The 24,678-nt window shown below is 41.1% G+C and overlaps 1 protein-coding gene across 1 annotated transcript in view; it reads right to left on the reverse strand.

Annotated features, from left to right (window-relative positions):
- The window catches only part of COL6A6 (collagen type VI alpha 6 chain), a 117,004-nt gene extending 96,355 nt beyond the window's left edge, over positions 1–20,649 (reverse strand). Inside the window, exons 1-7 of the mRNA XM_044252401.1 lie at positions 20,583–20,649; positions 17,767–18,363; positions 16,061–16,681; positions 14,414–14,974; positions 12,599–13,156; positions 9,728–10,303; positions 148–717 (exon numbers count right to left, since the gene is read on the reverse strand). Coding sequence (XP_044108336.1) covers positions 148–717; positions 9,728–10,303; positions 12,599–13,156; positions 14,414–14,974; positions 16,061–16,681; positions 17,767–18,363; positions 20,583–20,649 — 3,550 coding nt within the window. The remainder of the gene's footprint in view (positions 1–147; positions 718–9,727; positions 10,304–12,598; positions 13,157–14,413; positions 14,975–16,060; positions 16,682–17,766; positions 18,364–20,582) is intronic.
- Positions 20,650–24,678: the final 4,029 nt, after the last annotated feature.

Here is a 24,678-nt window from a genome sequence, read left to right on the forward strand (position 1 = left end):
TACTTGATGACTGTGAATAGTTCAATCTGAAATCCAGAGGCGCAAATCTAAATTCTCCTACCAGACCCTGGGGATGTAAACAGAGCTGGAGGAAAATGTCAGCAAAGACAGGGAAGGAAAAAATATAAGGACACATTAAATACTTACTGCTCTCACCCCCCGAGGTACAGATGTTGCGAACTATCCTTTTCTTGACCTTTGTCAGTTCATCAAAGTTATGGACCGTCAGTTTTTTATCTGCAGTCCCGGTGATCTGAATGAGCTGTTGATCATCCACATCTCCAATGCCCACAGAGTAAATGTCAATGCCTCTGTGTCTCAGGTCTTCAGCGGCCTGGGCCACCTCATCTTGGGACTGGCCATCCGTGAGGACCAGCAACACCTGCGGGGTACCTGCATTTATCCGGCTGCCCATGTCTGGCCGAAAGTAATGCCCGACCTGCCGGAGTGCAGCACCAATGTGCGTGTATCCAAAGATCTGCTGGATGTTTTCAATCTGAAATGAGATCTCCTTCTTGCCTATGAAATTTCCCAGTGGAAATTCTGGCCGATAGGTATGGCTGAACTGGGCAGCACCTATACGTACTCTGTTGATACTGACATCAAAGTCTTGAACAACAGATGCCAAGAATTCCTTCATCTTCTTGAAGTCATCTGGATGAATGCTATTTGAACCATCCATGAGAAACACAAGATCTACTTTTTCAATTTCACAATCTACAAAGAAGAGGAAAGGGAGTAACAACAACAAAAATCAGATTATTTTTTCTGAAACCTGGCAAGTGCAGATTATGTGCTTGTAGCTATACAGAAATGAGATTTGTGAAGACGGCTTCTTATCCTATGCCATCCAGTGGTCACATTAGTGGAGAGGAAATAAAAACAGTCAGTTGATAAAGGCACAAACAACTCACGTATCCCTTTCTGCCTTTCTTGGGATTTTCATTTGGTCTTATACCATTTTCTTTATAAGAGGCTAGAGAAATGAGAGTGGCACCATGGTAAACTCGCTCTTACCTGCCATGTAGCCTTAACCCTTTCAGAAAGCCCAGTGCTAGTAGTAGCACAGCAAGAGAAAACAGCACACAGCCACTTAGGGACTTAAAAAGACAGATGGTCTGTACGATTCACCTGGCCTCCCTGGCTAGGGGAGCCAATCAATACTTTCCTGATTATTATTAGGGCAAACTGAGGTTTTCAAATCATGCCTTCCAGCCTGTATCTTGTCTGTTTCCCTCTTTTTCAGCTCCCTTTCTGATGCATATAGGCAGAAATATGTACTTAATAAAAATATTTTTTGGCAATGCAATATAGTTTAGAGAGGCTTCCTTTTTATTAATACAACAAATACAAAACAAAAAGAATATGAAAAGACCACTGCCAATGAATGAGTTATGCTTGGAACTTGCTCCTGTGTATTCCCTTAGCCTTCTGGTAAACATTATAATTTCCTTGAATTCCCCCAGAGATTTCACCACTGACTTAACTTAGTTAATTCTAGTTAGCCTAAGATTAAAGGTATTCGAGATTCCTGCAGTCAAGATAAGCAGGGAAGAGATAAAGAGAAATATGATAAATAGATCCCTTAGGAACCAGTTAACTCATTAAATTCCTGTTTCAAATAAGAGAGATAAAGCAGTTTTTTTTTTTTTAAAGCACACCCAAGGAGATCTTTATATTTTTTAACTTTATTTTTTCAGTGTTCCAAGATTCATTGTTTATGCACCACACCCAGTGCTCCATGCAATAGGAGCCCTCTTTAATACCCACCACCAGGCTCACCCAATGCCCCACCCCCCCCCTCCAAAACCCTCAGTGTGTTTCTCAGAGTCCACAGTCTCTCATGGTTCACCAAGGGAGACCTTTTAATACAAAAATTCAAGGTCAACTTCTGCAGTAGGCTTAAAAGGACAAATCAAATTTTAGGCAGTAGCCAACAGAAGCTAAGAGTTCTCCCAGTTTTAAGAAAGACCCAGACAGATTTCATTAGTTTTATGCAAGAAATAGATAGGGTTAGATTAGGGTCTTCTAAGGAGGCAAGGCATAGGAAATCCAAAAGAGTCAAATAATTTTTAAAAGGGACTATGCTCAAGATCTTGGAAACCTGGATTAATAGCAATTCATCTAATAATACTTAGTATTTTTAATAAAACACCTTAAATAAGAAATAAAAAGGAATTTTTAAAAAAAGATTTTATTTATTTGACAGATAAAAAGCACAAGCAGGCAGAACAGCAGGCAGAGGGAGAGGGAGAAGGCAGGCTCCCTGCTGAGCAGACAGCTGGATGTGGGGTTTGCTCCCAGGACCCTGAGATCATGACCTGAGCCAAGGCAGATACTTACTGAGCCACCCAGATGCCCCACAATTTTTTTTTTCAGGAATTTTTTTTTTAATAGACCATAGTGTTCCTTTAAAAACAAAGGTGTAGGGGGGAGGAGTCAAGATGGCGGAGAAGTAGCAGGCTGAGACTACAGCTAGCAGGAGATCAGCTAGGGAGCTCATCTAAAGATTGCAAACACCTGCAAATCCATCGGCAGATCGAAGAGAAGAAGAACAGCAATTCTAGAAACAGAAAAATAACCACTTTCTGAAAGGTAGGACTGGCGGAGAAGTGAATCCAAAGCGACGGGAAGATAGACCCCGGGGGGAGGGGCCGGCTCCCGGCAAGCGGCGGAGCAACGGAGCACAAAATCAGGACTTTTAAAAGTCTGTTCCGCTGAGGGACATAGCTCCGGAGGCTAAACCGGGGCGAAGCCCACGCGGGGTCGGCGTGACCTCAGGTCCCGCGGGGTCACAGAAGCTCGCAGAGCCGACAGTAAGCTCGCAGCTCGGAGTTGCCTTGAACTGGTCGCAAGCTCGGTGAGCTCGGAGCGCCGCCGGAGGTTAGGCAGACGCGAGTTACTAGGAGCTGTTCGCTGAGGGCGCACTGTGGAGCGGGGCCCCGGGCTCTCGGCTCCTCCGGGCCGGAGACCAGGAGGCCGCCATTTGTATTCCCATCCTCCGGAACTCTACGGAAAGCGCTCAGGGAACAAAAGCTCCTGAAAGCAAAGCCGAGCAGATCACTCAGCCGGGCCCCTGGTAAGGGCGGTGTAATTCCGCCTGGGGCAAAGACACTTGAGAATCACTACACCAGGCCCCTCCCCCAGAAGATCAACAAGAAATCCAGGCAAGACCAAGTTCACCTACCAGGGAGTGCAGTTTCAATACCAAGGAGAGAGCAGCAGAATTCCAGAGGAGGAGAAGACAAACCACGGAACTCATGGCTTTCTGCCTGTGATTTTTTAGTCTTGCAGTTAATTTAATTTTTTTCTTTTTCATTTTTTTTTCTCTTCTTCTGCTAAAATTTTTTATAACTTTTACCCTTTTCTTTTTTAACGTTTTTTAACTAGATTATTTAATATATATATATATTTTTCTTTTTTATACTTTTCTTTATTCATTTTCTTTTTTTAATTCTTTATTTTTCTTATTTTTCTTTCTTTATTTTTGAACCTCTTTTTATCCCCAAATCAGAAGAGATCTTAATCTCTTCAATCTTTTTTTTTCTTTATTCTTTTTTAAATTCTTGATTGAATTTTTAATTCAATCTCTTTTTTTAATTCTTTTTTTCTTTTTTTTCTTTCTTTCTTTTTGAACCTCTTTTTATCCCCAAATCAGAAGAGATCCCAATCAGAAGAGATTGGGAGATCCCAATCAGAAGAGATTGGGAGATCCCAATCAGAAGAGATTGGGAGATCCCAATCAAAGGAGATCCCAATCAGAGGAGATCCCTCACTCAATCGTGAGAGGGGAGAAATCCCCCCTCACGATTTGGGATCTCTTCTGATTTGGTTAAAGCATATTTTCCTGGGATTGTTGCCACCCTTTTAGTATTTTACTTGCTCCTTCATATACTCTTAGCTGGACAAAATGACAAGGCGGAAAAATTCACAACAAAAAAAAGAACAAGAGGCAGTACCGAAGGCTAGGGACCTAATCAATACAGACATTGGTAATATGTCAGATCTAGAGTTCAAAATGACAATTCTCAAGGTTATAGCCGGGCTTGAAAAAGGCATGGAAGATATTAGAGAAACCCTCTCCAGAGATATAAAAGCCCTTTCTGGAGAAATAAAAGAACTAAAATCTAACCAAGTTGAAATCAAAAAAGCTATTAATGAAGTTCAATCAAAAATGGAGGCTCTCACTGCTAGGATAAATAAGGCAGAAGAAAGAATTAGCGATATAGAAGACCAAATGACAGAGAATAAAGAAGCTGAGCAAAAGAGGGACAAACAGCTACTGGACCATGAGGGGAGAATTCGAGAGATAAGTGACACCATAAAACGAAACAACATTAGAATAATTGGGATTCCAGAAGAAGAAGAAAGAGAGAGGGGAGCAGAAGGTATACTGGAGAGAATTATTGGGGAGAATTTCCCCAATATAGCAAAGGGAACAAGCATCAAAATTCAGGAGGTTCAGAGAACGCCCCTCAAAATCAATAAGAATAGGCCCACACCCTGTCACCTAATAGTAAAATTTACAAGCCTTAGTGACAAAGAGAAAATCCTGAAAGCAGCCCGGGAAAAGAAGTCTGTAACATACAATGGTAAAAGTATTCGATTGGCAGCTGACTTATCCACAGAGACCTGGCAGGCCAGAAAGAGCTGGCATGATATTTTCAGAGCACTAAACGAGAAAAACATGCAGCCAAGAATACTATATCCAGCTAGGCTATCATTGAAAATAGAAGGAGAGATTAAAAGCTTCCAGGACAAACAAAAACTGAAAGAATTTGCAAACACCAAACCAGCTCTACAGGAAATACTGAAAGGGGTCCTCTAAGCAAAGAGAGAGCCTACAAGTGGTAGATCAGAAAGGAACAGAGACAATATACAGTAACAGTCACCTTACAGGCAATACGATGGCACTAAAATCATATCTCTCAATAGTTACCCTGAATATTAATGGGCTAAATGCCCCAATCAAAAGACACAGGGTATCAGAATGGATAAAAAAACAAAACCCATCTATATGTTGCCTCCAAGAAACTCATTTTAAACCCGAAGACACCTCCAGACTTAAAGTGAGGGGGTGGAAAAGAATTTACCATGCTAATGGACATCAGAAAAAAGCAGGAGTGGCAATCCTTATATCAGATCAATTAGATTTTAAGCCAAAAACGATAATAAGAGATGAGGAAGGACACTATATCATACTCAAAGGGTCTGTCCAACAAGAAGATCTAACAATTTTAAATATCTATGCCCCCAACGTGGGTGCAGCAAACTATATAAACCAATTAATAACAAAATCAAAGAAACACATCAACAATAATACAATAATAGTAGGGGACTTTAACACTCCCCTCACTGAAATGGACAGATCATCCAAGCAAAAGATCAACAGGGAAATAAAGGCCTTAAATGATACACTGGATGAGATGGACATCACAGATATATTCAGAACATTTCATCCCAAAGCAACAGAATACACATTCTTCTCTAGTGCACATGGAACATTCTCCAGAATAGATCACATCCTCGGTCCTAAATCAGGACGCAACCAGTATCAAAAGATTGGGATCATTCCCTGCATATTCTCAGACCACAATGCTCTGAAGCTAGAACTCAACCACAAGAGGAAGTTTGGAAAGAACACAAATACATGGAGACTAAACAGCATCCTTCTAAAGAATGAATGGGTCAACCGGGAAATTAAAGAAGAACTGAAAAGAATCATGGAAACAAATGATAATGAAAATACAACGGTTCAAAATCTGTGGGACACAACAAAGGCAGTCCTGAGAGGAAAATATATAGCCGTACAAGCTTTTCTCAAGAAACAAGAAAGGTCTCAGGTACACAACCTAACCCTACACCTAAAGGAGCTGGAGAAAGAACAAGAAAGAAACCCTAAGCCCAGCAGGAGAAGAGAAATCATTAAGATCAGAGCAGAAATCAATGAAATAGAAACCAAAAAAACAATAGAACAAATCAACCAAACTAGGAGCTGACTTATCAAAAAGAAAAGAGAAAGGACCCAAATAAATAAAATCATGAATGAAAGAGGAGAGATCACAACTAACACCAAAGAAATACAAACTATTATAAGAACATACTATGAGCAACTCTACGCCAACAAATTTGACAATCTGGAAGAAATGGATGCATTCCTAGAAACATATAAACTACCAAAATTGAACCAGGAAGAAATAGAAAGCCTGAACAGACCCATAACCAGTAAGGAGATTGAAACAGTCATTAAAAATCTCCAAACAAACAAAAGCCCAGGGCCAGATGGCTTCCCGGGGGAATTCTACCAAACATTTAAAGAAGAACTAATTCCTATTCTCCTGAAACTGTTCCAAAAAATAGAAATGGAAGGAAAACTCCCAAACTCATTTTATGAGGCCAGCATCACCTTGATCCCAAAACCAGACAAGGATCCCATCAAAAAAGAGAGCTATAGACCAATATCCTTGATGAACACAGATGCAAAAATTCTCACCAAAATACTAGCCAATAGGATTCAACAGTACATTAAAAGGATTATTCACCACGACCAAGTGGGATTTATCCCAGGGCTGCAAGGTTGGTTCAACATCCGCAAATCAGTCAATGTGATACAACACATCAATAAAAGAAAGAACAAGAACCATATGATACTCTCAATAGATGCTGAAAAAGCATTTGACAAAGTACAGCATCCCTTCCTGATCAAAACTCTTCAAAGTGTAGGGATAGAGGGCACATACCTCAATATCATCAAAGCCATCTATGAAAAACCCACCGCGAATATCATTCTCAATGGAGAAAAACTGAAAGCTTTTCCACTAAGGTCAGGAACACGGCAGGGATGTCCATTATCACCACTGCTATTCAACATAGTACTAGAAGTCCTAGCCTCAGCAATCAGACAACAAAAGGAAATTAAAGGCATCCAAATCGGCAAAGAAGAAGTCAAATTATCACTCTTCGCAGATGATATGATACTCTATGTGGAAAACCCAAAAGACTCCACTCCAAAACTGCTAGAACTTGTACAGGAATTCAGTAAAGTGTCAGGATATAAGATCAATGCACAGAAATCAGTTGCATTTCTCTACACCAACAACAAGACAGAAGAAAGAGAAATTAAGGAGTCAATCCCATTTACAATTGCACCCCAAACCATAAGATACCTAGGAATAAACCTAACCAAAGAGGCACAGAATCTATACTCAGAAAACTATAAAGTACTCATGAAAGAAATTGAGGAAGACACAAAGAAATGGAAAAATGTTCCATGCTCCTGGATTGGAAGAATAAATATTGTGAAAATGTCTATGCTGCCTAAAGCAATCTACACATTTAATGCAATTCCTATCAAAGTACCATCCATCTTTTTCAAAGAAATGGAACAAATAATTCTAAAATTTATATGGAACCAGAAAAGACCTCGAATAGCCAAAGGGATATTGAAAAACAAAGCCAAAGTTGGTGGCATCACAATTCCGGACTTCAAGCTTTATTACAAAGCTGTCATCATCAAGACCGCATGGTACTGGCACAAAAACAGACACATAGACCAATGGAACAGAATAGAGAGCCCAGAAATAGACCCTCAACTCTATGGTCAACTAATCTTCGACAAAGCAGGAAAGAATGTCCAATGGAAAAAAGACAGCCTCTTCAATAAATGGTGTTGGGAAAATTGGACAGCCACGTGCAGAAAAATGAAATTGGACCATTTCCTTACACCACACACAAAAATAGATTCAAAATGGATTAAGGACCTCAATGTGAGAAAGGAATCCATCAAAATCCTTGAGGAGAACACAGGCAGCAACCTCTTCGACCTCAGCCGCAGCAACATCTTCCTAGGAACATCGCCAAAGGCAAGGGAAGCAAAGGCAAAAATGAACTTTTGGGATTTCATCAAAATCAAAAGCTTTTGCACAGCAAAGGAAACAGTTAACAAAACCAAAAGACAACTGACAGAATGGGAGAAGATATTTGCAAACGACATATCAGATAAAGGACTAGTGACCAAAATCTATAAAGAACTTAACAAACTCAACACCCAAAGAACAAATAATCCAATCAAGAAATGGGCAGAGGACATGAACAGATGTTTCTGCAAAGAAGACATCCAGATGGCCAACAGACACATGAAAAAGTGCTCCATATCACTCGGCATCAGGGAAATACAAATCAAAACCACAATGAGATACCACCTCACACCAGTCAGAATGGCTAAAATCAACAAGTCAGGAAATGACAGATGCTGGCGAGGATGCGGAGAAAGGGGAACCCTCCTACACTGTTGGTGGGAATGCAAGCTGGTGCAACCGCTCTGGAAGACAGCATGGAGGTTCCTCAAAATGTTGAAAATAGAACTGCCCTATGACCCAGCAATTGCACTACTGGGAATTTACCCTAAAGATACAAACGTAGTGATCCAAAGGGGCACGTGCACCCGAATGTTTATAGCAGCAATATCCACAATAGCCAAACTATGGAAAGAACCTAGATGTCCATCAACAGATGAATGGATCAAGAAGAAGTGGTATATATACACAATGGAATACTATGCAGCCATCAAAAGAAACGAAATCTTGCCATTTGCGACAACATGGATGGAACTAGAGCGTATCATGCTTAGCGAAATAAGTCAAGCGGAGAAAGACAAATATCATATGATCTCCCTGATATGAGGGAGTGGTGATGCAACATGGGGGCTTAAGTGGGTAGGAGAAGAATCCATGAAACACGATGGGATAGGGAGGGAGACAAACCATAAGTGACTCTTAATCTCACGAAACAAACTGTGGGTTGCTGGGGGAGGGGGGTTGGGAGAAGGGGGGTAGAGTTATGGACATTGGGGAGGGTATGTGCTTTTGGGTAAATTGGAAGGGGAGATGAACCATGAGAGACTATGGACTCTGAAAAACAATCTGAGTGGTTTGAAGTGGCGGGGGGGTGGGAAGTTGGGGTACCAGGTGATGGGTATTATAGAGGGCACAGCTTGCATGGATCACTGGGTGTGGTGAAAAAATAATGAATACTGTTTTTCTGAAAATAAATAAATTGGAAAAAAAAAACAAAAAAAAACAAAACAAAAAAAAAGGTGTAGAGTGGCAGCTGAATAAGTGAATGAATGACCACATATACACATAAATGTGGCAATGTAATCCCTAGCCATGAACCAGAAACATCGGGCAAAGGAAGTCCACTGTGCTCTGCTCTAGAAACATCAGTCTCAAAGTGTGTTTTGTATTGGGCTCCATGTTTTAAACAAGCTTCTGTTGACAATAAGCAAAGGGACTGGGATCTTCCAGCGGGTAGGAGAGAAGGCTTCAGGCAATGACTGCTGTTTCTTAGCAAGAAGTGGAATTGGATTTCTTGTATGAAAAGCAGGAGGAAGAATTAGTGAGTGGAAAGGGTAGGTAAACAACTTTGTGTTCTGAGAAACAAAGCCTGCTCAAAAATGGTGAATCCCCCATGATTAGAAGAGTTTAGGCAATGAGCAGCAAAGCTGTACGAGGTATTCCTCTTTGGGGAGGAGGCCAAATGTCCTCCTCCCCAAAATGTCCTTGAGATCCTCCCCACCCTGAGATTCTCTAACAGTGGGAAGTTCTAGGACCATGGGTGCTTCTCCATTTCCTCTCGGGAGAACCTGCTCTGACCAGCTATTGTTTTGGTTTCTCCCTCACGTGTACCTCTGCTGATAATTAAGACAAGTTTCATGGACAAAACTTACCTACTTTCGAAGAGTTACATACACTGGCAGACACATCTGAAAATATTCCCTTCAGGCCTCCAAACGTCTCCACAAAAAAGTACTTGTCACTCGATCCTGCCATGGCTAGCAGCTCCACAGGATTGGCACCAGCAATCCCCACGGCCAGGACAAGAATGCCTTTGTCCCTCAAGGCCTTGGCTGTGGCATTGAGCTTATCTGCATCATGGGATTCCCCATCAGTGATCACAATGAGGACTTGGGGGACCCCTTTCTGCAGACGGCTGCCCCTGGCTTCAGTGAACATGTGGTCTGAGAAGCCTAAGGCCTCGGCGGTGTAAGTGTTGCCCCCCATGGGCTGGTCCTTCTGAAGCACCGAAATCACCTCCCATTTTGTGCCAAGGTCACCCAGATAAAACAGCACCTCTGGGTCATCAGCATACTTCAGTGCCCCAAACCGGACCTGATTCTTGCCAACATCAGCTTTTTTCACCAAGTCAACCATAAAGTCTTTCATGATATTATATTCATCATGGTCAATGCTTCCAGAGCTGTCAATTACAAACACAACATCCAAAACTTCAATCCGCTTGCATTCTAAAAGAGGAAAAAAGAAAACCACATAAGATTAGCTTTGGAGATCATGGGAGACTCTTCTGCCCACATCTGTTTTTTTCCATTGCCAAGGTGTACTCTGCACGGGATCAAGCTGTACATGAGAATGTCCTGGGTAACAGGACAAAACATATACGTTCACGCTGCCAGTATGTAGAAATAGTCAGGTAAGACTTAGGACAAGGCAGACATGAAGCACACTGTAGGGGGAAGTAGTCACAGGATCATAGGAATAAACACTTCAAATGCTTTGGACTAAAAAGGAAAAAATAGCATTCTGCAAAAATTCTCCTGTATAAATAGTTTCTTCAACATGTGTTTTCATTTACACAGATTCATGTTTTTTTTTTTTCTTTTTTTTTAAGCCCAGCATTGAGATTTTATTCTTAAGATAAACCTTCAGGAAATGACCACATGAAAATGAATTTGGCAACACTGTATATTTTTTCACAGTTTTATGATAGCTCATTCTTCAAGGTTACATGCTCTCCCTTTCTAACTTTCCTGAACATTAGCTCCTTTTGTTGTTGGGTCTTATCCTAGAAATAAGTCCAATTCACACTTGGCCTAACTCAGTGGTTCTGGCATGACATGCCTGTTCACTTTTCAAACTTTGGGTCAATGGCATGAAAAAGTAAAGCAGGGAAGACCCCATTAATACTTAATCCGTGTGTGTATAACATATTCTATCTAAAAGTACAGAGTTCCAAATTCCAACTCATTCATTCTGGAGAAATGGAATGTCAGTTGGTTAATGATTTAGTCCATATGTAGCACAATCCCTCTAGGGGCCTTGGAAAGTTATGTTCCAAAAGTTAACTCATTGGTTAAAAGAAAAGGAATGGTAACAGAGTAGCCACCCTCCTAGAGGCTCACCCTATTTCCTTCCTCTGCCAGCCACCTGCTTGCTACATGGCAGGGCTGTTAAAAACTCTAGGACCAATGTACTTACCCCACTGACTAGAGGCCACGTTGTACATAGCCATAAAGTGAATTCTCAAGAAAAGCCAGTGATGGATATTGAGGAAGGCATGTGCTGTGCTGAACCCTGGGTGTTATACTTATCTAACGAATCACTGATCGCTGCAACAAGGACTAATTCTGTGCTATACAGGAGCTAACTGAACATAATAAAAAAAATAAGAAAAGAAAGGCTGGATCCACAAAGGAAGACACTGTATCTCTCTGGGTTTTTGCTGCCCTCAGAAGCCTGCCTGGATTACCCAAGGGACTGAGCTGGCTGGGGGTGGGGGGTGTGGATTCTCAGTGTTGGCACACTTTGAAGAGTTCAGATTTGTTCTGGGTAGAATTATCAGGAAACACAATTCAGCAGACTACAATCACCAAAACTTCCAGTGGAAAATGAATAGAACTGTTCCTTGAAAATTATGGTTCCTCTCTTTCCTCAAAACTCCATTAAGATCCATGTCTTTTGTAGAGATTTTCTGGAATGCTTCTGTCATCAGACCCCATGTATCACAGTGCAAATCCATCCCTTCCCTCTACTGAACCTGTTTCATCATTTGCATGACTCTGTGGTTTCATGGAAGGAGGACAGGGACTATACTATTTACTTCCTTTGAGGCATCCATGGTTCAAGTTCCTATACTATACTCCTCTTTTATAGGATTTAATATCACAGTGTTTATAACAACATCATCTCAGTTTATGGAAGTATTTATTTTCAAATATTGTAAAACAAATGTCTACGTTGGACGTCAGGTCAAAGGGGAGCCACCTTGCCCCGGTTATGCTTTTGTACCGCTTGCCTCACACGGGGCCCAAGGACACAGGTTATAGGAGGCTGGCCCCTTGTCTTCTGGTGGGCAGACTCTGTGGTATAATTCATGCTTAGGGTTCCCAAGGGGATCGGGCTGAAGCTATACTCTAGCTGAGACCACTTCTTTGCTTAGCGCTTAACGTGTGCCCTATCCTGCATCCCTTACACCTCTTCTGAAAATGCCTCTTCAACAAGTCACTTCTGTAAGAACCCCTGACGCAGCTCCTGCTTCCAGGGAACCAGACCTACGATATCGCCTTATTGCTCTCTGTTTACAAACGAGAAATGACCTAGGCAGACCAAAATTGTTCTGTATAAATGCGACAGTTCTGTTGAGGAAAGGTGCATTTTTTATATGTAGGTCTAAACCCACTAGGATTAAAACTTCAACTAAACACAAAGTTTGCAATGTTCAAACAGTCCACTTAATTCCAGACAGAATGGTTAATGTGGGCATACGTTTGGATAATCCCGCTAGTGCATACACCCACACCTACCTTCCCGGGGGCTGCATATTCCAAAAACAAGGTCATCTTCAATGTGCTGCAGAATATCAAAGTTCTCAACATAGAATACCATCTCGGGCCTCCCGCTGATTTCCTCGAGCTGGGTGACATTGGAACCAAATACCCCCACTGAGTAGATAATTATGCCTTCTTGTCGAAGTGCTACTGCTGGGTCCTTGACTATGTCCTGAGCTTCACCGTCAGTGATGAGGATGAGAAACCTCCTGACATTGGGCCGGGCCCCCTTAGCAGGGCTGAAGTACTGAGACACAAAGGTCAGGGCACTACCAGTCAAGGTCGTTTCTCCAATGTGAGTCATCCGGTCTATTGCATCTGAAATTTCATTTTGGGACATATATCTGTTGAGCTGAAATTCCTCCTTATTGATGTCGCTGAACTGGACTACGCCGATTTGTACCCGATCTGCCCCAATCTGAGATTTGCTCACCAGGTTTTTCATAAATGTTTTCATTTTGATGAAGTTTTCAAGTCCTATACTGCCAGAACTGTCCACCAGAAACATGATGTCTGCTTTCATCTCTTTGCAGGCTGTAGGGGAGAAGGCAAGACACTTATTCAAGGTAGCTTCAGGTAAAAAAGGTTAAGGGTAAACAAGAAAATCCAAAAGACAAATAATTCTATATTGAAGTTAAGTGTGAGCTTGGAAAGGATTGCTAGCAAGTGAATAAAGCACTGAAGGCAATAAAAGTGAGACTACTCTATTTGTTATTTGTTATTAATATATGATTCATGATATCTTAACTTGAGCACTATTGACAATGTGGGCTGGATCATTTTTACTGTGGAGAGCATTCCTACAATATCCTATAATGCACGGACACTTAGCGGCATCCCGACTTCTACCTGTTAAATGCCAGGAGCATCTACTGTCATTCATAGTCATTCATAACTATGTCATCATCATAACATTCAAACTATGTCTGTCATTCAGTTATGACAACCAAAAATTTCTCTAGATATTGCAAGTATCCCCCAAGGGGCAAAAATCATCCCCGGCTGAAGACTACTGATACAGTTGTAAAAGGTTTTGTAAAAGTTTTATTAAAAAGCAATTAAAAAGAAATGAAATCTTGTCATTTGCGACAACGTGTATGGAACTAGAGCGTATCATGGTTAGTGAAATAAGTCAAGCGGAGAAAGACAACTACCATATGATCTCCCTGATATGAGGAAGTGGTGATGCAACATGGGGGCTTAAGGGGGTAGGAGAAGAATAAATGAAACAAGATAGGATTGGGAGGGAGACAAACCATAAGTGACTCTTAATCTCACAAAACAAACTGAGGGTTGCTGGGGGGAAGGGGGATGGGAGAAGGGGGGTGGGGTTATGGACATTGGGGAGGGTATGTGCTTTGGTGAGTGCTGTGAAGTGTGTAGACCTGGCAATTCACAGATCTGTACCCCTGGGGATAAAAATAAAAATATGTTTATAAAAAATTTAAAAAAATTAAAAAAAAAGAAATTTAAATAACCCGAACTACTCATTCAAAATCAGAAATCATTTGTGGTGTCTAATTATAGGTCTATCCCAGCAGGGATTTGTGGGAAGAGGCTAACTGATATTTACTAGGGAGAACGCCTCCAAACATCTTTTGTATGCTTCTGATATTAATTAGAACAACATTATAATGGGCTCCTAGTTTTTCTCTGGAGAACAAATGTAGCTACACAAGTCAACAAACCTTGACTTAGAAATTCATGCTGTTTCTCTAAGCCTGGGATGTCATACTGCAGGAAGGTAATTTAGGAGCTGAAATCAAAGGGCGAAGCCACCATGTCCCCTACCTTCTTCAGCACAGATTTCTTGAACAACTTGGTTTCTTATGTCTTTCAAAGCATCGAAGTCATGCACATAGTATACCCTCTTTTCCTCGCCTGCAATTTCTCGCAGCTGTGTTTGGTTGGCCTCCTTGACCCCAATGGCATAAACACGAATGAGCTCTTCTCTCAGTCTGTTCGCAGGCTCCAAGATGCTATCCTTGGACATGCCATTGGTCAAGACAACAAGATGACAGGGCACTCGGTTTCCTCGCTGCTTCTTTGCTTTTTGCAAGAGCCCTAGTGTGAAATTCAGGGCTGCACCTGTATTTGTGTTCCCACCCATCTGCCGGATGTTCTCGATGGCCTTTCCCAAGTCATGCTTGTTAGTGTATTTATTGATCTCAAATTCCAAGTCCCAGCTGTCAGCGTACTGGACAGCCCCAACCCGCACCTTTTGGGGAGCAATGTTGAACATCCCTACCACCTCGGACAGGAAGGTCTTCATTTCGTGGAAGTCTGTGGCCTGGGTGCTTCCAGAGCCATCGATGAGAAGGTAAATGTCTGCTTCTTCGGTATCCACACAACCTAAAATGGAACCATACAGTTGGCTGTGGCCCGGAGGCAAGTGTGAAGAAGGACTGGGGATAGATGGGAAGCAGAACAATGGAAGCGTCTTCAGACAGAAAAATGGAAAACAGCTTCTAGGCATAAAAGATACTGCTAGCCTAATGGAGGGAAATCATAGCATTACTGGGGCCAAATGAATTGCTTCTGACAGTTTAAGACTATTTGAATAGTTCTCTGCCATGAATTAGAGCAAATCTGGATACAATAAAAGATGAGAAAGAAAACTTGAAGATGATTTTTACAAGTCACTTTCCCCATTAGTGAATAACCCCTTAGCAAGCAGGCAAGTGATATGCTGGGAAACAGAGGTCTTTAATGGGATATTGTGGACCAACAAGTTTTCTTTTTTGAAAACTTACACACACTATGGACTCCCCATCTACTCCTAGCCAATTCACAAACCTAGAGGTATTGTCAGTGGCCTTATTTGCCTAGAACACTTTGATAGTAAACATGCTAGAACTATTTGTTGATGTCTACATATAAAGGCACACATCAATTACATAGTATGCACGTGTATATATGAAATATTTAAAATGCATCACTCTCTGTCTCTCCAAACTCACAGATAGCAGAATACCCCTCACAGCAAACCACTCTGTCCTCAAACCAAATCATGCTTCCGGTTTCTTTTCCAAGTTGGAATTCGAGGATGGTGGGAGGAAAGGAGAGAAAAGTTCAAAAAGAAAACAGTATAGGAAAGAGCAGGGGAACGGGAGAGGCAAAGGAGAAAAAAGAAAAAGTAAAAGGCAGTCGAATAACAAAGGATGGCATTCTGGGATGTTTAGAAATCATAGAGAATCCTGGTAAAGCTGCACATGAGACCACGTAAAAAAGGAAATCCCTCCTCCCCATCCCAGCACCTCAACGGCTTCCCTTCTCCCCCAGGTTACACTTCGTATGAGTAAGCGAAGGTAAGGAGTCGGGAACTTATTCTCCCTATCCACAGCACCCCCTGCCAACCCCTCCTCTATTCAGGATACCTGAGCGACAGGAGAAAAGAGAAAGGCTCTGAATCACCTTTCTCTCAGCTAAGGACTTTACCGGATTTGAGAGTTTCCGTGCGTTCAGAGAAAACAGAGACAGTGTGCGTGATCTGGTTCCGCAGCTTCTTCAGAAACGTCTGGTTGTGAGCAGCCAGGTCGGAGAAGGTTTTCAGTTTGGACACATGCTGCTCGGCGGGGTGAGAGGCGATCTTTTCCAGCTGGCTGTCACTGGCTCCCTCGATGCCCATGGTGAAGATGGTCACGCCCTCGCGCCGGAGGTTAACGGCCGCCTTGGTCACATTATCCTCTGAGGGTCTGTGGGTCACCAGCACGGCGATCTGGGGCACCCCCTGATTCTTCCGACTGCCATTGCGTGCGCTGAACACTTCCTTCCTGATCTTTCTGATGGCAGCTCCTGTGTGAGCCTTCCCAGCCCGGGGAGAGAGATTCTGTATATTCTGGAGAACCTCTGACTTATTTATGCCCCTGCTGAGTGAATTTATCACCTTTGTCTCATTGCTGTAGGTCACCAGGCCAACCCTCATGCAGTTTTCCTTTATGTCAAGAGCAGATACACTCTCTTCCAGGAATTCCTTGAGGTAGTCAAAGTTCTCCTGGCTGCCATTGACCGACACATCTAACAGGAACACCACGTCAGCCACAGATGGGCCTTGGCAAACTGTATGGACAAAGAAAGAACAGGCACAAATTTAGCTGGAGGTCTGGCATCCCTGCTCAGCATTAGAAGGCACGGAGAACATCTACCAGAATCTGGCTACACCCTTAAAGAAAGAATGCCATGCACAAAAGGATCATGAAGCTGAGATCACAAGGTCCTAGATTCAAATTCTGGATCAAAGCTCAACTCCCAGCTTTAATTTCCTTATCTGTGAAAACAGCATTTATCTCAGGAAATTGTGATAGAGAGCACATGTGATAACGTGCTTAGCATACGGCCCCATACATAAAATTCGCTCTGTGAACAGCTGCTACTGTGATCGTAATTAAAATACCACTAAAATCAATAGGTAGAGTCCAGATATTCCTAAGGTATTGTAATGGACTAAAAATTGCACTTTGCATTATTTTATTTGGGGAAGAGTTCAATAAGAGGATTCATGTTTTCCTAGAATGAACAAGAAAAGCATTCTCCATTATCAATAGACAATTCTACTGTCTCATTCAAACAGATCTACCTGGCAATAATATCAGTTTCCTATGTTACTTACTGACACTCGTACAGTTTGAGCAAATTGTTTTTTACTGGCTCTCTCTTGCCCCTCACTTGAATGAGGTTCATAAACACTCCATCATCCTTGTTAATACAAGAGGACAGACCTGGACAGCAGGTTGGAGTTGGAACAGAACACAGGGAAGCTCAGCCAGAGAAGAGCTGCAGAAGGGAGGCAGTATACAGTTGTACGACCAAGGGCCTGGGGAATCCAGGGGCCTGATCTACCCAATATCCAACTGCAGCCCGGGCCATGTCACCTTAAATGATCCCTTGCAAGCTTCTCTCAGCAGAAGCAGGGGTTTGGCTTACCTGAAGTTGTTTCTAGCCCTAGCATTCTGAGATTGCATTATGTGGTTTCAGCAGGCAACGATTTAAGAACACATTTACCTTTCAAATGAACCAGTAATAAGACTACAGAGCAACAGAAGCCCAGGCTTTGGAGGGAAGAGGTGTTCGTCCTTACAATCCTCTCTCCGTATTGATTTTTCCAAAAGCATTTAATCATTTCTATACATGTGCCCTAAACCCACCTTCCACAAGAATATCATCCGCTGCTCCATCCCGGTACTGAGTGGCTTCCTTGATGATCTGTGTCATGTTTTGGGAAAACGCGCCAAGGTCCCTGACCGACCGGAGGTTGAAATGAAACTGAGCCGTGGCCATGGCCTTCAGCTGTTCCTCGGAAGCATCCTGCAGCCCCACGGACACGATTCTCACCCCACCTTCCCGCAGGGCTTTGGAGGCCTCTTCCACGTCATCCTCAGATTCCGCGGAAGCCAGGACCACTAGAATTGGGGGAAACTGCTTCTTGTCCCTCCCGCCAGCCTGCGCAGAGAAGTAGGTCCTGTGCGCCTCCCGGAGCGCGTGGCCGATGCGCAGGGAGCCGCCCATGAAGCCGAAGTTCTTCTTGAGGTGGTTCAGCATGGGGTTCCTGCTCCTGAAGGTGCTCAGCTGGAACTCATTGTGGAACTGGTCGCTGTACTGGGCCAGGGCCACGCGGTACTTGTGGGCCTCTATGGGCAGACTGCTGATCATCTTGTTGATGAACGCTTTCACAAAGGGGAAGGACTTAGTTCCCAGGTGATCTGAGCTGTCCACCAGAAACACCACATCTGCATACTCAGGGCCTACGAACCCAGAAACATAGAAACAAAGCAAAAATTTTAGAAATTACCACCCTGTTTAATGCCAACCATTTGTAGAAAAACCTACTTTCCTTCATTTCTATTTTTAATACTTTTCCAATGAACTGGAAATAATAACCTGAAATTACACATTCTCCCAAGAAAAGAAATCTAGTTCTTGAGCTGATTCCTTCCATAGAACCTTTTATTTAAACTCATCACAATTAAGCATCAATTTTGTATGGAATTAATTAGATAAATTTAGAGAAGTAAAAAATCCTGGGTTTTTATACATTTAGTGACTGATTCATTCCCCCCCTCTTTTTTGCTTTCAGAATTTGATCTCCTTTTATATCAAGAGCATAAAAATTTTAAACGAGAATTGCATTGCTTTGGATTTGTTAGAATGGAGAAATCTGAATGATACCTTTTCATTGTAATTCCTCTTTTAGCAAGGCAACAGTGATCTGATTAACTTATATACATAGTAGTTTTGTATTCCCAAGTGTTAAATTGATGAAGTTTAAAAAATACCTAACAATCACAAAACTGTGGCAAATTTAAAGTTCTTTATAGTATTTTTTGATGAACCATAGGAATGGGCATTATTGTTGGTGGATATCTTCTTATGTAAGTAAAACTTGATAGAAACTAGAATGGCTTAAGCTAGGAAAGGGATTATGGTTCTAGTTCCTATTAAAAACATAATTTTTATATATGGATATAGGGATATAGGACTCATTGAATTTTTAAGGGTTCATTCAATGTCAGGTTCAATGTTAGCTATATAGAATTAGATTTTTATGTGATAGGGAATCACTGGGTTTAAGCACAAAATGTTGTTTACTAGTGATCTGCTGGTTTGAATTCAGAGTTCTCACCACTTTGGTAGAAGATCCATTTACTGTCTGGGGAAGGGAAGGAAAGGTCTATTTGATGGTGCAGATTTAAGAAAATAGGGTGAAATGGAACAAAGAACAGGAGTCCTGACTTTGTTATCAGCTAACTCCACCTGCTCTGTCAAACTATTCACCATACTTGGGCCTCTGGTTCCTCCCCTTTAAAATGAGTGGATCCAACTAGGAAATATCTACAGTCCTTCCTCACTCAGATTCTGATGAGCTGAAGTGGTTACCAGATAAATTCTAATCAAATTAAAATAACTTCATCCTCTTCCTGTCTACAATTGCTAGGAAACCAGCATAGGCACCCCCTGCAATGTGATTCTGTTCCCTTGACAGCAATCTGACCAAGGCACAGAGGATAATATTCTTTCCTAGCTTCTGAAGAACCTACTTTCAACTAGTTTGAGACTCCTTGGATGACCATATAGCCAGCAGTGACTTGAGGGGAAGAAATAAGTGAGGGTGAATTAACATTGTCTTCCAAGAGAAGGCTGGAACCCCTATGAGGATTGTCAAGGGAGCCCTGTCCAGGATGGCTTGACTTGTGACCGAAAGTGACCTTTCTATTCATGAATAAACCCCACACCTCACATGGAGAAAGGAAATGTGGACAACTAGCACATGAGATAGATTCAGGTTCTGATACGGGCCGACATCATGTCTGAACCATGGAACAGTGAGCAAAAAGCACTGCTTCTCTTTAAAAAGCTTATCAAGCATAGTGAGATAGCAAAGGAAGAGGTTTACAGAACAATGTCTAGTTTCTCCCTTCAGAAGGTCTTGACTTGCTTCCAAGGTCAGAGTCCTTGAGAAAGCGGTGAAAGCCAATATAGCTGGCCTTGGACATGAAGTGGCCAGTATGAGAACTCACCACATAGAGGTGGGAGGGGCAGTGAAGGGTACACCAGTATTTTGACTTCTTGTCCACCAGGCAAAGATTACTGACAGACAGTAGACAGCAATGGAGCTATCTCTAAAGAGCAAAAGCTCTTTCTTTACAATAAGCAAACAGTTTAAACTGGAGCAGAATCTGGATACTTAAATAAGACAATGTTTTGGCACAAATGAGCTAGGAATAGACATGCCAAATTTCCTAGGCCTGAATCTAATATTAAGAGATGCAAACTCCCAACAGACCTAAAAGGGGTTGAAATTGAGGACAAATTACAGCTCTCATATCATATCTGCAATAAGGTCCAGAAACAAATGATCTATAAAGAAAAAGAGGTTGACATCAAAAAGAAATTGAGCTACCATCCACACCTTTACAAAACTTGGTGAAAATAATTCTTCTCTCTCTTTTTTTTTTAAACTTACCGGGATCTTTGCTCATAGAGACATGGGAACAAATAATTATAAGGAACAAAATCAGCAGCATTTTCATAATATGACCTAAAAAAATCTCCAGCTTGAAATCTGAAAGGCAAAAACATAAACACCTAAAATTGTTGTGGATATTATTTTGGAATAAAGTCCTACACTTAAGAGCACACAAAATTTTATAGCAAACTGGATGCAATAGAAGGCATAGAATCTCTGAGTTTCTGATTTGTGAAGTACCTTGGGGGAAAAGATCCACAAACATTTACACAATCATATAAATTTTTCCTGGTCTAAGATCCTGTAGAAACATGAAATTTTGGATTGTCAATGGCGACAGCCAAATACATTCTAGTTCCAACAACATTCCATGTCTCTATTAGTCATTTTCCCTGTACCCTAGTGTTACCCTGGGTCCACTCACTGCCAAGACAATTCAGAGTTCACGGCTGGGACACAGTCTAAGACTTGACTTGTAATGAACATGTAGGTGTGTTTCATATTTGAGCAGTACGTATTTTTAGATGTGGTCAAAACTCCTTGTTTTTCTCCTTTTCCTAAACAATTAAAAAGCTAACCATTTCTCTTTATCCCTAAATTTGAGGGAAGACATAAAAGTAGTGCCCTCCATTTTCCATCTCAATATCTTGATCCTCCCAAATGACTCATTTTGCGCAATCTTGCTTCCAAGTACCTAAAACTGTGTGAGGCAAGGGTTTTCCAATTCCACTTTGACCTAAAGCATTTTTGCCCCCCTAGAATTATTCATTTCATAGAATTAAATAAAATATTAAAGATACTGAAAATAAATATGTTCATGAAGCAGCATGGGTCCATTCATTCATTCATCCACTCAGTGAAAAATCAGTTGATCCATATTAATGAACTGGTATCTGTTTCTTGCTGAATTCTTACCCAAACATGAATTTGCAATGTTATATAGGGCTGTCTCACTCCTAGTGCTTAGTACTAGCAGTGAGGCTAGTCAGGCAGACTTATAGGGCTTAGTACTTCATCCCTTCAGAAAAGGGACCTGTGCCATTCAAAATTCCATCCCTGTTGCCTCACCTACTCCATCATCCCTCTGACATTCTGGAATTTGGAACTCTGCTGTATTCCTTCATAAGCCTAGATGATATAAACTTTTCGGGCTGTAAGTCAATTTATCAATCCTATTCCAAGGTAATCAATGAACTGAAGGGACTCATAAGAGGTTGCTTTTAGTTCAACCTTTTTATTTTAGAGGCATGTTAGTCCTAACATGGGTTGCCCAAAATGAAAACCAAGTTGTAATATCTGCACATTTTCTACCAATGCGTGTAACAACAAATTCCAACATTTGTTGAGCCTTTACTCTGTGTCATGCCCTGTGCTAACTGCTTTACATCTGTTCTCTTGTTCGATATTGATAACAAACCTAGTACCAGGTGATATTATTCTTATTTTACAGATAAGGAAACAGATTTATAAGGGAGAAGTAAGCAATCAACTCAATCACATTGATAAAATGGGCCACAGTTGGGTGTACAGCCCACATAAGATCTGTCCTTACAAACTCTGTTACCCTGCATCCCAATCTCAACATTGTGAACACAAAAAGTGTCTCCAGTTTTCTTTCCAAAAGTTAAAACCTGGATAGAAAAGTGAGGATTAGGAAAGGTCACAATAATCCCAATGCAGCAAGAAGCATCTGGAAATTTCCCCATGCAGATGATCAATACCAGTGATACAATAAAATTTGAGTTCTTTGGAATGGCATCTTGTGATAATAATTTTCTTGCACCCTTTAAATGGAATCCCACATCTGGTGTGGTATAAGGCTACATAGTGTAGAATCCCATATGTAAAAGGTTCTCTTAAAATGCATATGTGCCACGTTTTGTGTATACAGTAAGACTAGTAGTGGGCTAGGCCTCCAAGCTCATGCTTAGTAGGCTTGGGATCATTTTGACCACACCAAAACATGGATGAACTGCCTATAATCTCTTTGCTGTTCTGCTCCCAATCATGGCCAGGATTTACATACATCTTAAAATATCTGGATATTTTAAAAACGATTTTAAAAAAACACCCAAAGACATGAGGGGAGAATAAATGAGATATTTACTTAAAGTAACAACATAAATTTAAATTCATTGTACACTCCATCTTAACGGTGAGATTGATTGTTATAGAAATACTCTCAAAGGTACAGTTCTCTTTAATCTAAATTTTGTTGTAATTCACTTATTCTGAATCAAATAGGCTGAAGCCAATCTACTTCTTCTGGAAATTACATGCTTAAAAAAAGCTTTAAAAAGTCTGGATCACTGTAAACTTTCTGTTGAGAAGGTAGAATGTTTCTAATTTAAACCACAGCTGCAAAAGCAACATAGCCACCAAACCCTTGGCTTCAAACCCAGAATGTTTAGAACTTGTGCAACACCTCTCTTGAGGCTATGAAGAACAAGGGGTTTCAGGGAGACCTCTGCCCCATGCAAGCCAATTCATAATCTAGGACATGTCTTCAAAAAAAAAAAATTAACAGCCCAGAAGGGATACTAAAAAGACTTCAGCAAAATTAAGATAAATGCCAAGTTTTCCTTTAAAATGAGCATGCAAGATACATCATTTCCAAGCATATGGATTTTATTTTTCTTCAGAAACAAGAATTTTGTCAACTGTTGCACTGTAAGAAAAAAATACTGGGTCTGTGCTGCAAAGTTGAGGATAAGTTGTCATTTGCTTATTTATCCCCATGCCCCCATCTCTTCCACTATTTCCCATTCTTGAGCCATACTAGTTCTCAGAAGTCAAAAGGTGGAAGAAAACTATCCAAAGAGAGACAACGTCCATGCTGAAATGTTACAGCACATATCCTTGGCATACAACAGGAACAAATAAACAGTGAATCGATGATGGTAAGTACTACAAAACACACAAGCAGTCTTGGGGCAAGCAAGCTGCATAGTTTTACTGATGTCATGTTTTTCCCAACTGCAGTTTCTAGAACCACAAAGAGAGGCTGCGTAGACTGATCATATTGAACGAGGTCATTAGGATCTGCCATTTTGTAAAATGAACACTCGTATGTGGAGGAATGCTTGGTTCAGTGGAAAGAGCACAGGCTAGAAAGTCTCATGACCTGGGTTTCACTCTGTTCCTCAGCGATGGTGTCACTGGACAGCCCCCCCCACTTCTGTGAATTCCTAATCTGAAGCACAAGAGATTACATCCTCTAAATTCCAACTGTCACACACTGACAGTTCTTTGATCTAATAAATAGTACTAGAAGAAAAAAAAAGTGACCAGTTAAGCCAAGGACAGAGTGAAATATCAAGCACATGTTCTGAAACAGTCTTAGGAGGAAAGTGCCCCTCAGACAATAACAGGTCTTGTGTTACAGGGACTACAACAGCAAGAGAAGGAGCCGGTCTCAATTATTGACCCCTTCTGGGTCAGAAACTCTGTTGGAATCCTTCCAGACCCAAGGACATCCACTTAAGGGGATGAAAATTTCAATAAGGCAAACCTTATTTTATTTGTCTGGGAATTATATGCTCTGCTTAAAAATTAGGAAAATACAGAATAAATCCAAAATAAACCTAGAATACTAAAATACTAAAAATTTGAGCAGAAATCAGCAAACTAAAAGACAAAGATCAAAGAAAATCAGATTGAAATAACCACCTCACAAAAGAGAGAAGAGACACAGATAATTGCATGAATGAAAAAGGAGACATAACTACAGACAAGATGGAGACTTAAGTTGAAGCAATATGGTGAGTGCTGTGCTGTGAAGTGTGTAAACCTGGCGATTCACAGACCTGTACCCCTGGGGATAAAAATATTATATGTTTATAAAAAATAAAAAATTAAAAAAGAAAAAAAAAGTTGAAGCAGTGTTTAAAATATTCACAGAAAACTCGAAGCCTACATAATTTTATTGGCAAGTTCCAAACTTTCAAGAAACACACCATTTGAATCTTCTACAAATTCTTTCAGAGACCAAAAAAACAAGAAATATTACCATTTCCCATTTCCCTTTTGGGGGACCTATAAAAATCTTGATATGTAAACTAGCCAAGGACAGTATGAGAAAAGCATATTAAAC

Source organism: Neovison vison, chromosome 6 (assembly GCF_020171115.1).
Source record: "Neovison vison isolate M4711 chromosome 6, ASM_NN_V1, whole genome shotgun sequence".
In the NCBI taxonomy this organism is placed as follows: Eukaryota; Metazoa; Chordata; class Mammalia; order Carnivora; family Mustelidae; genus Neogale; species Neogale vison.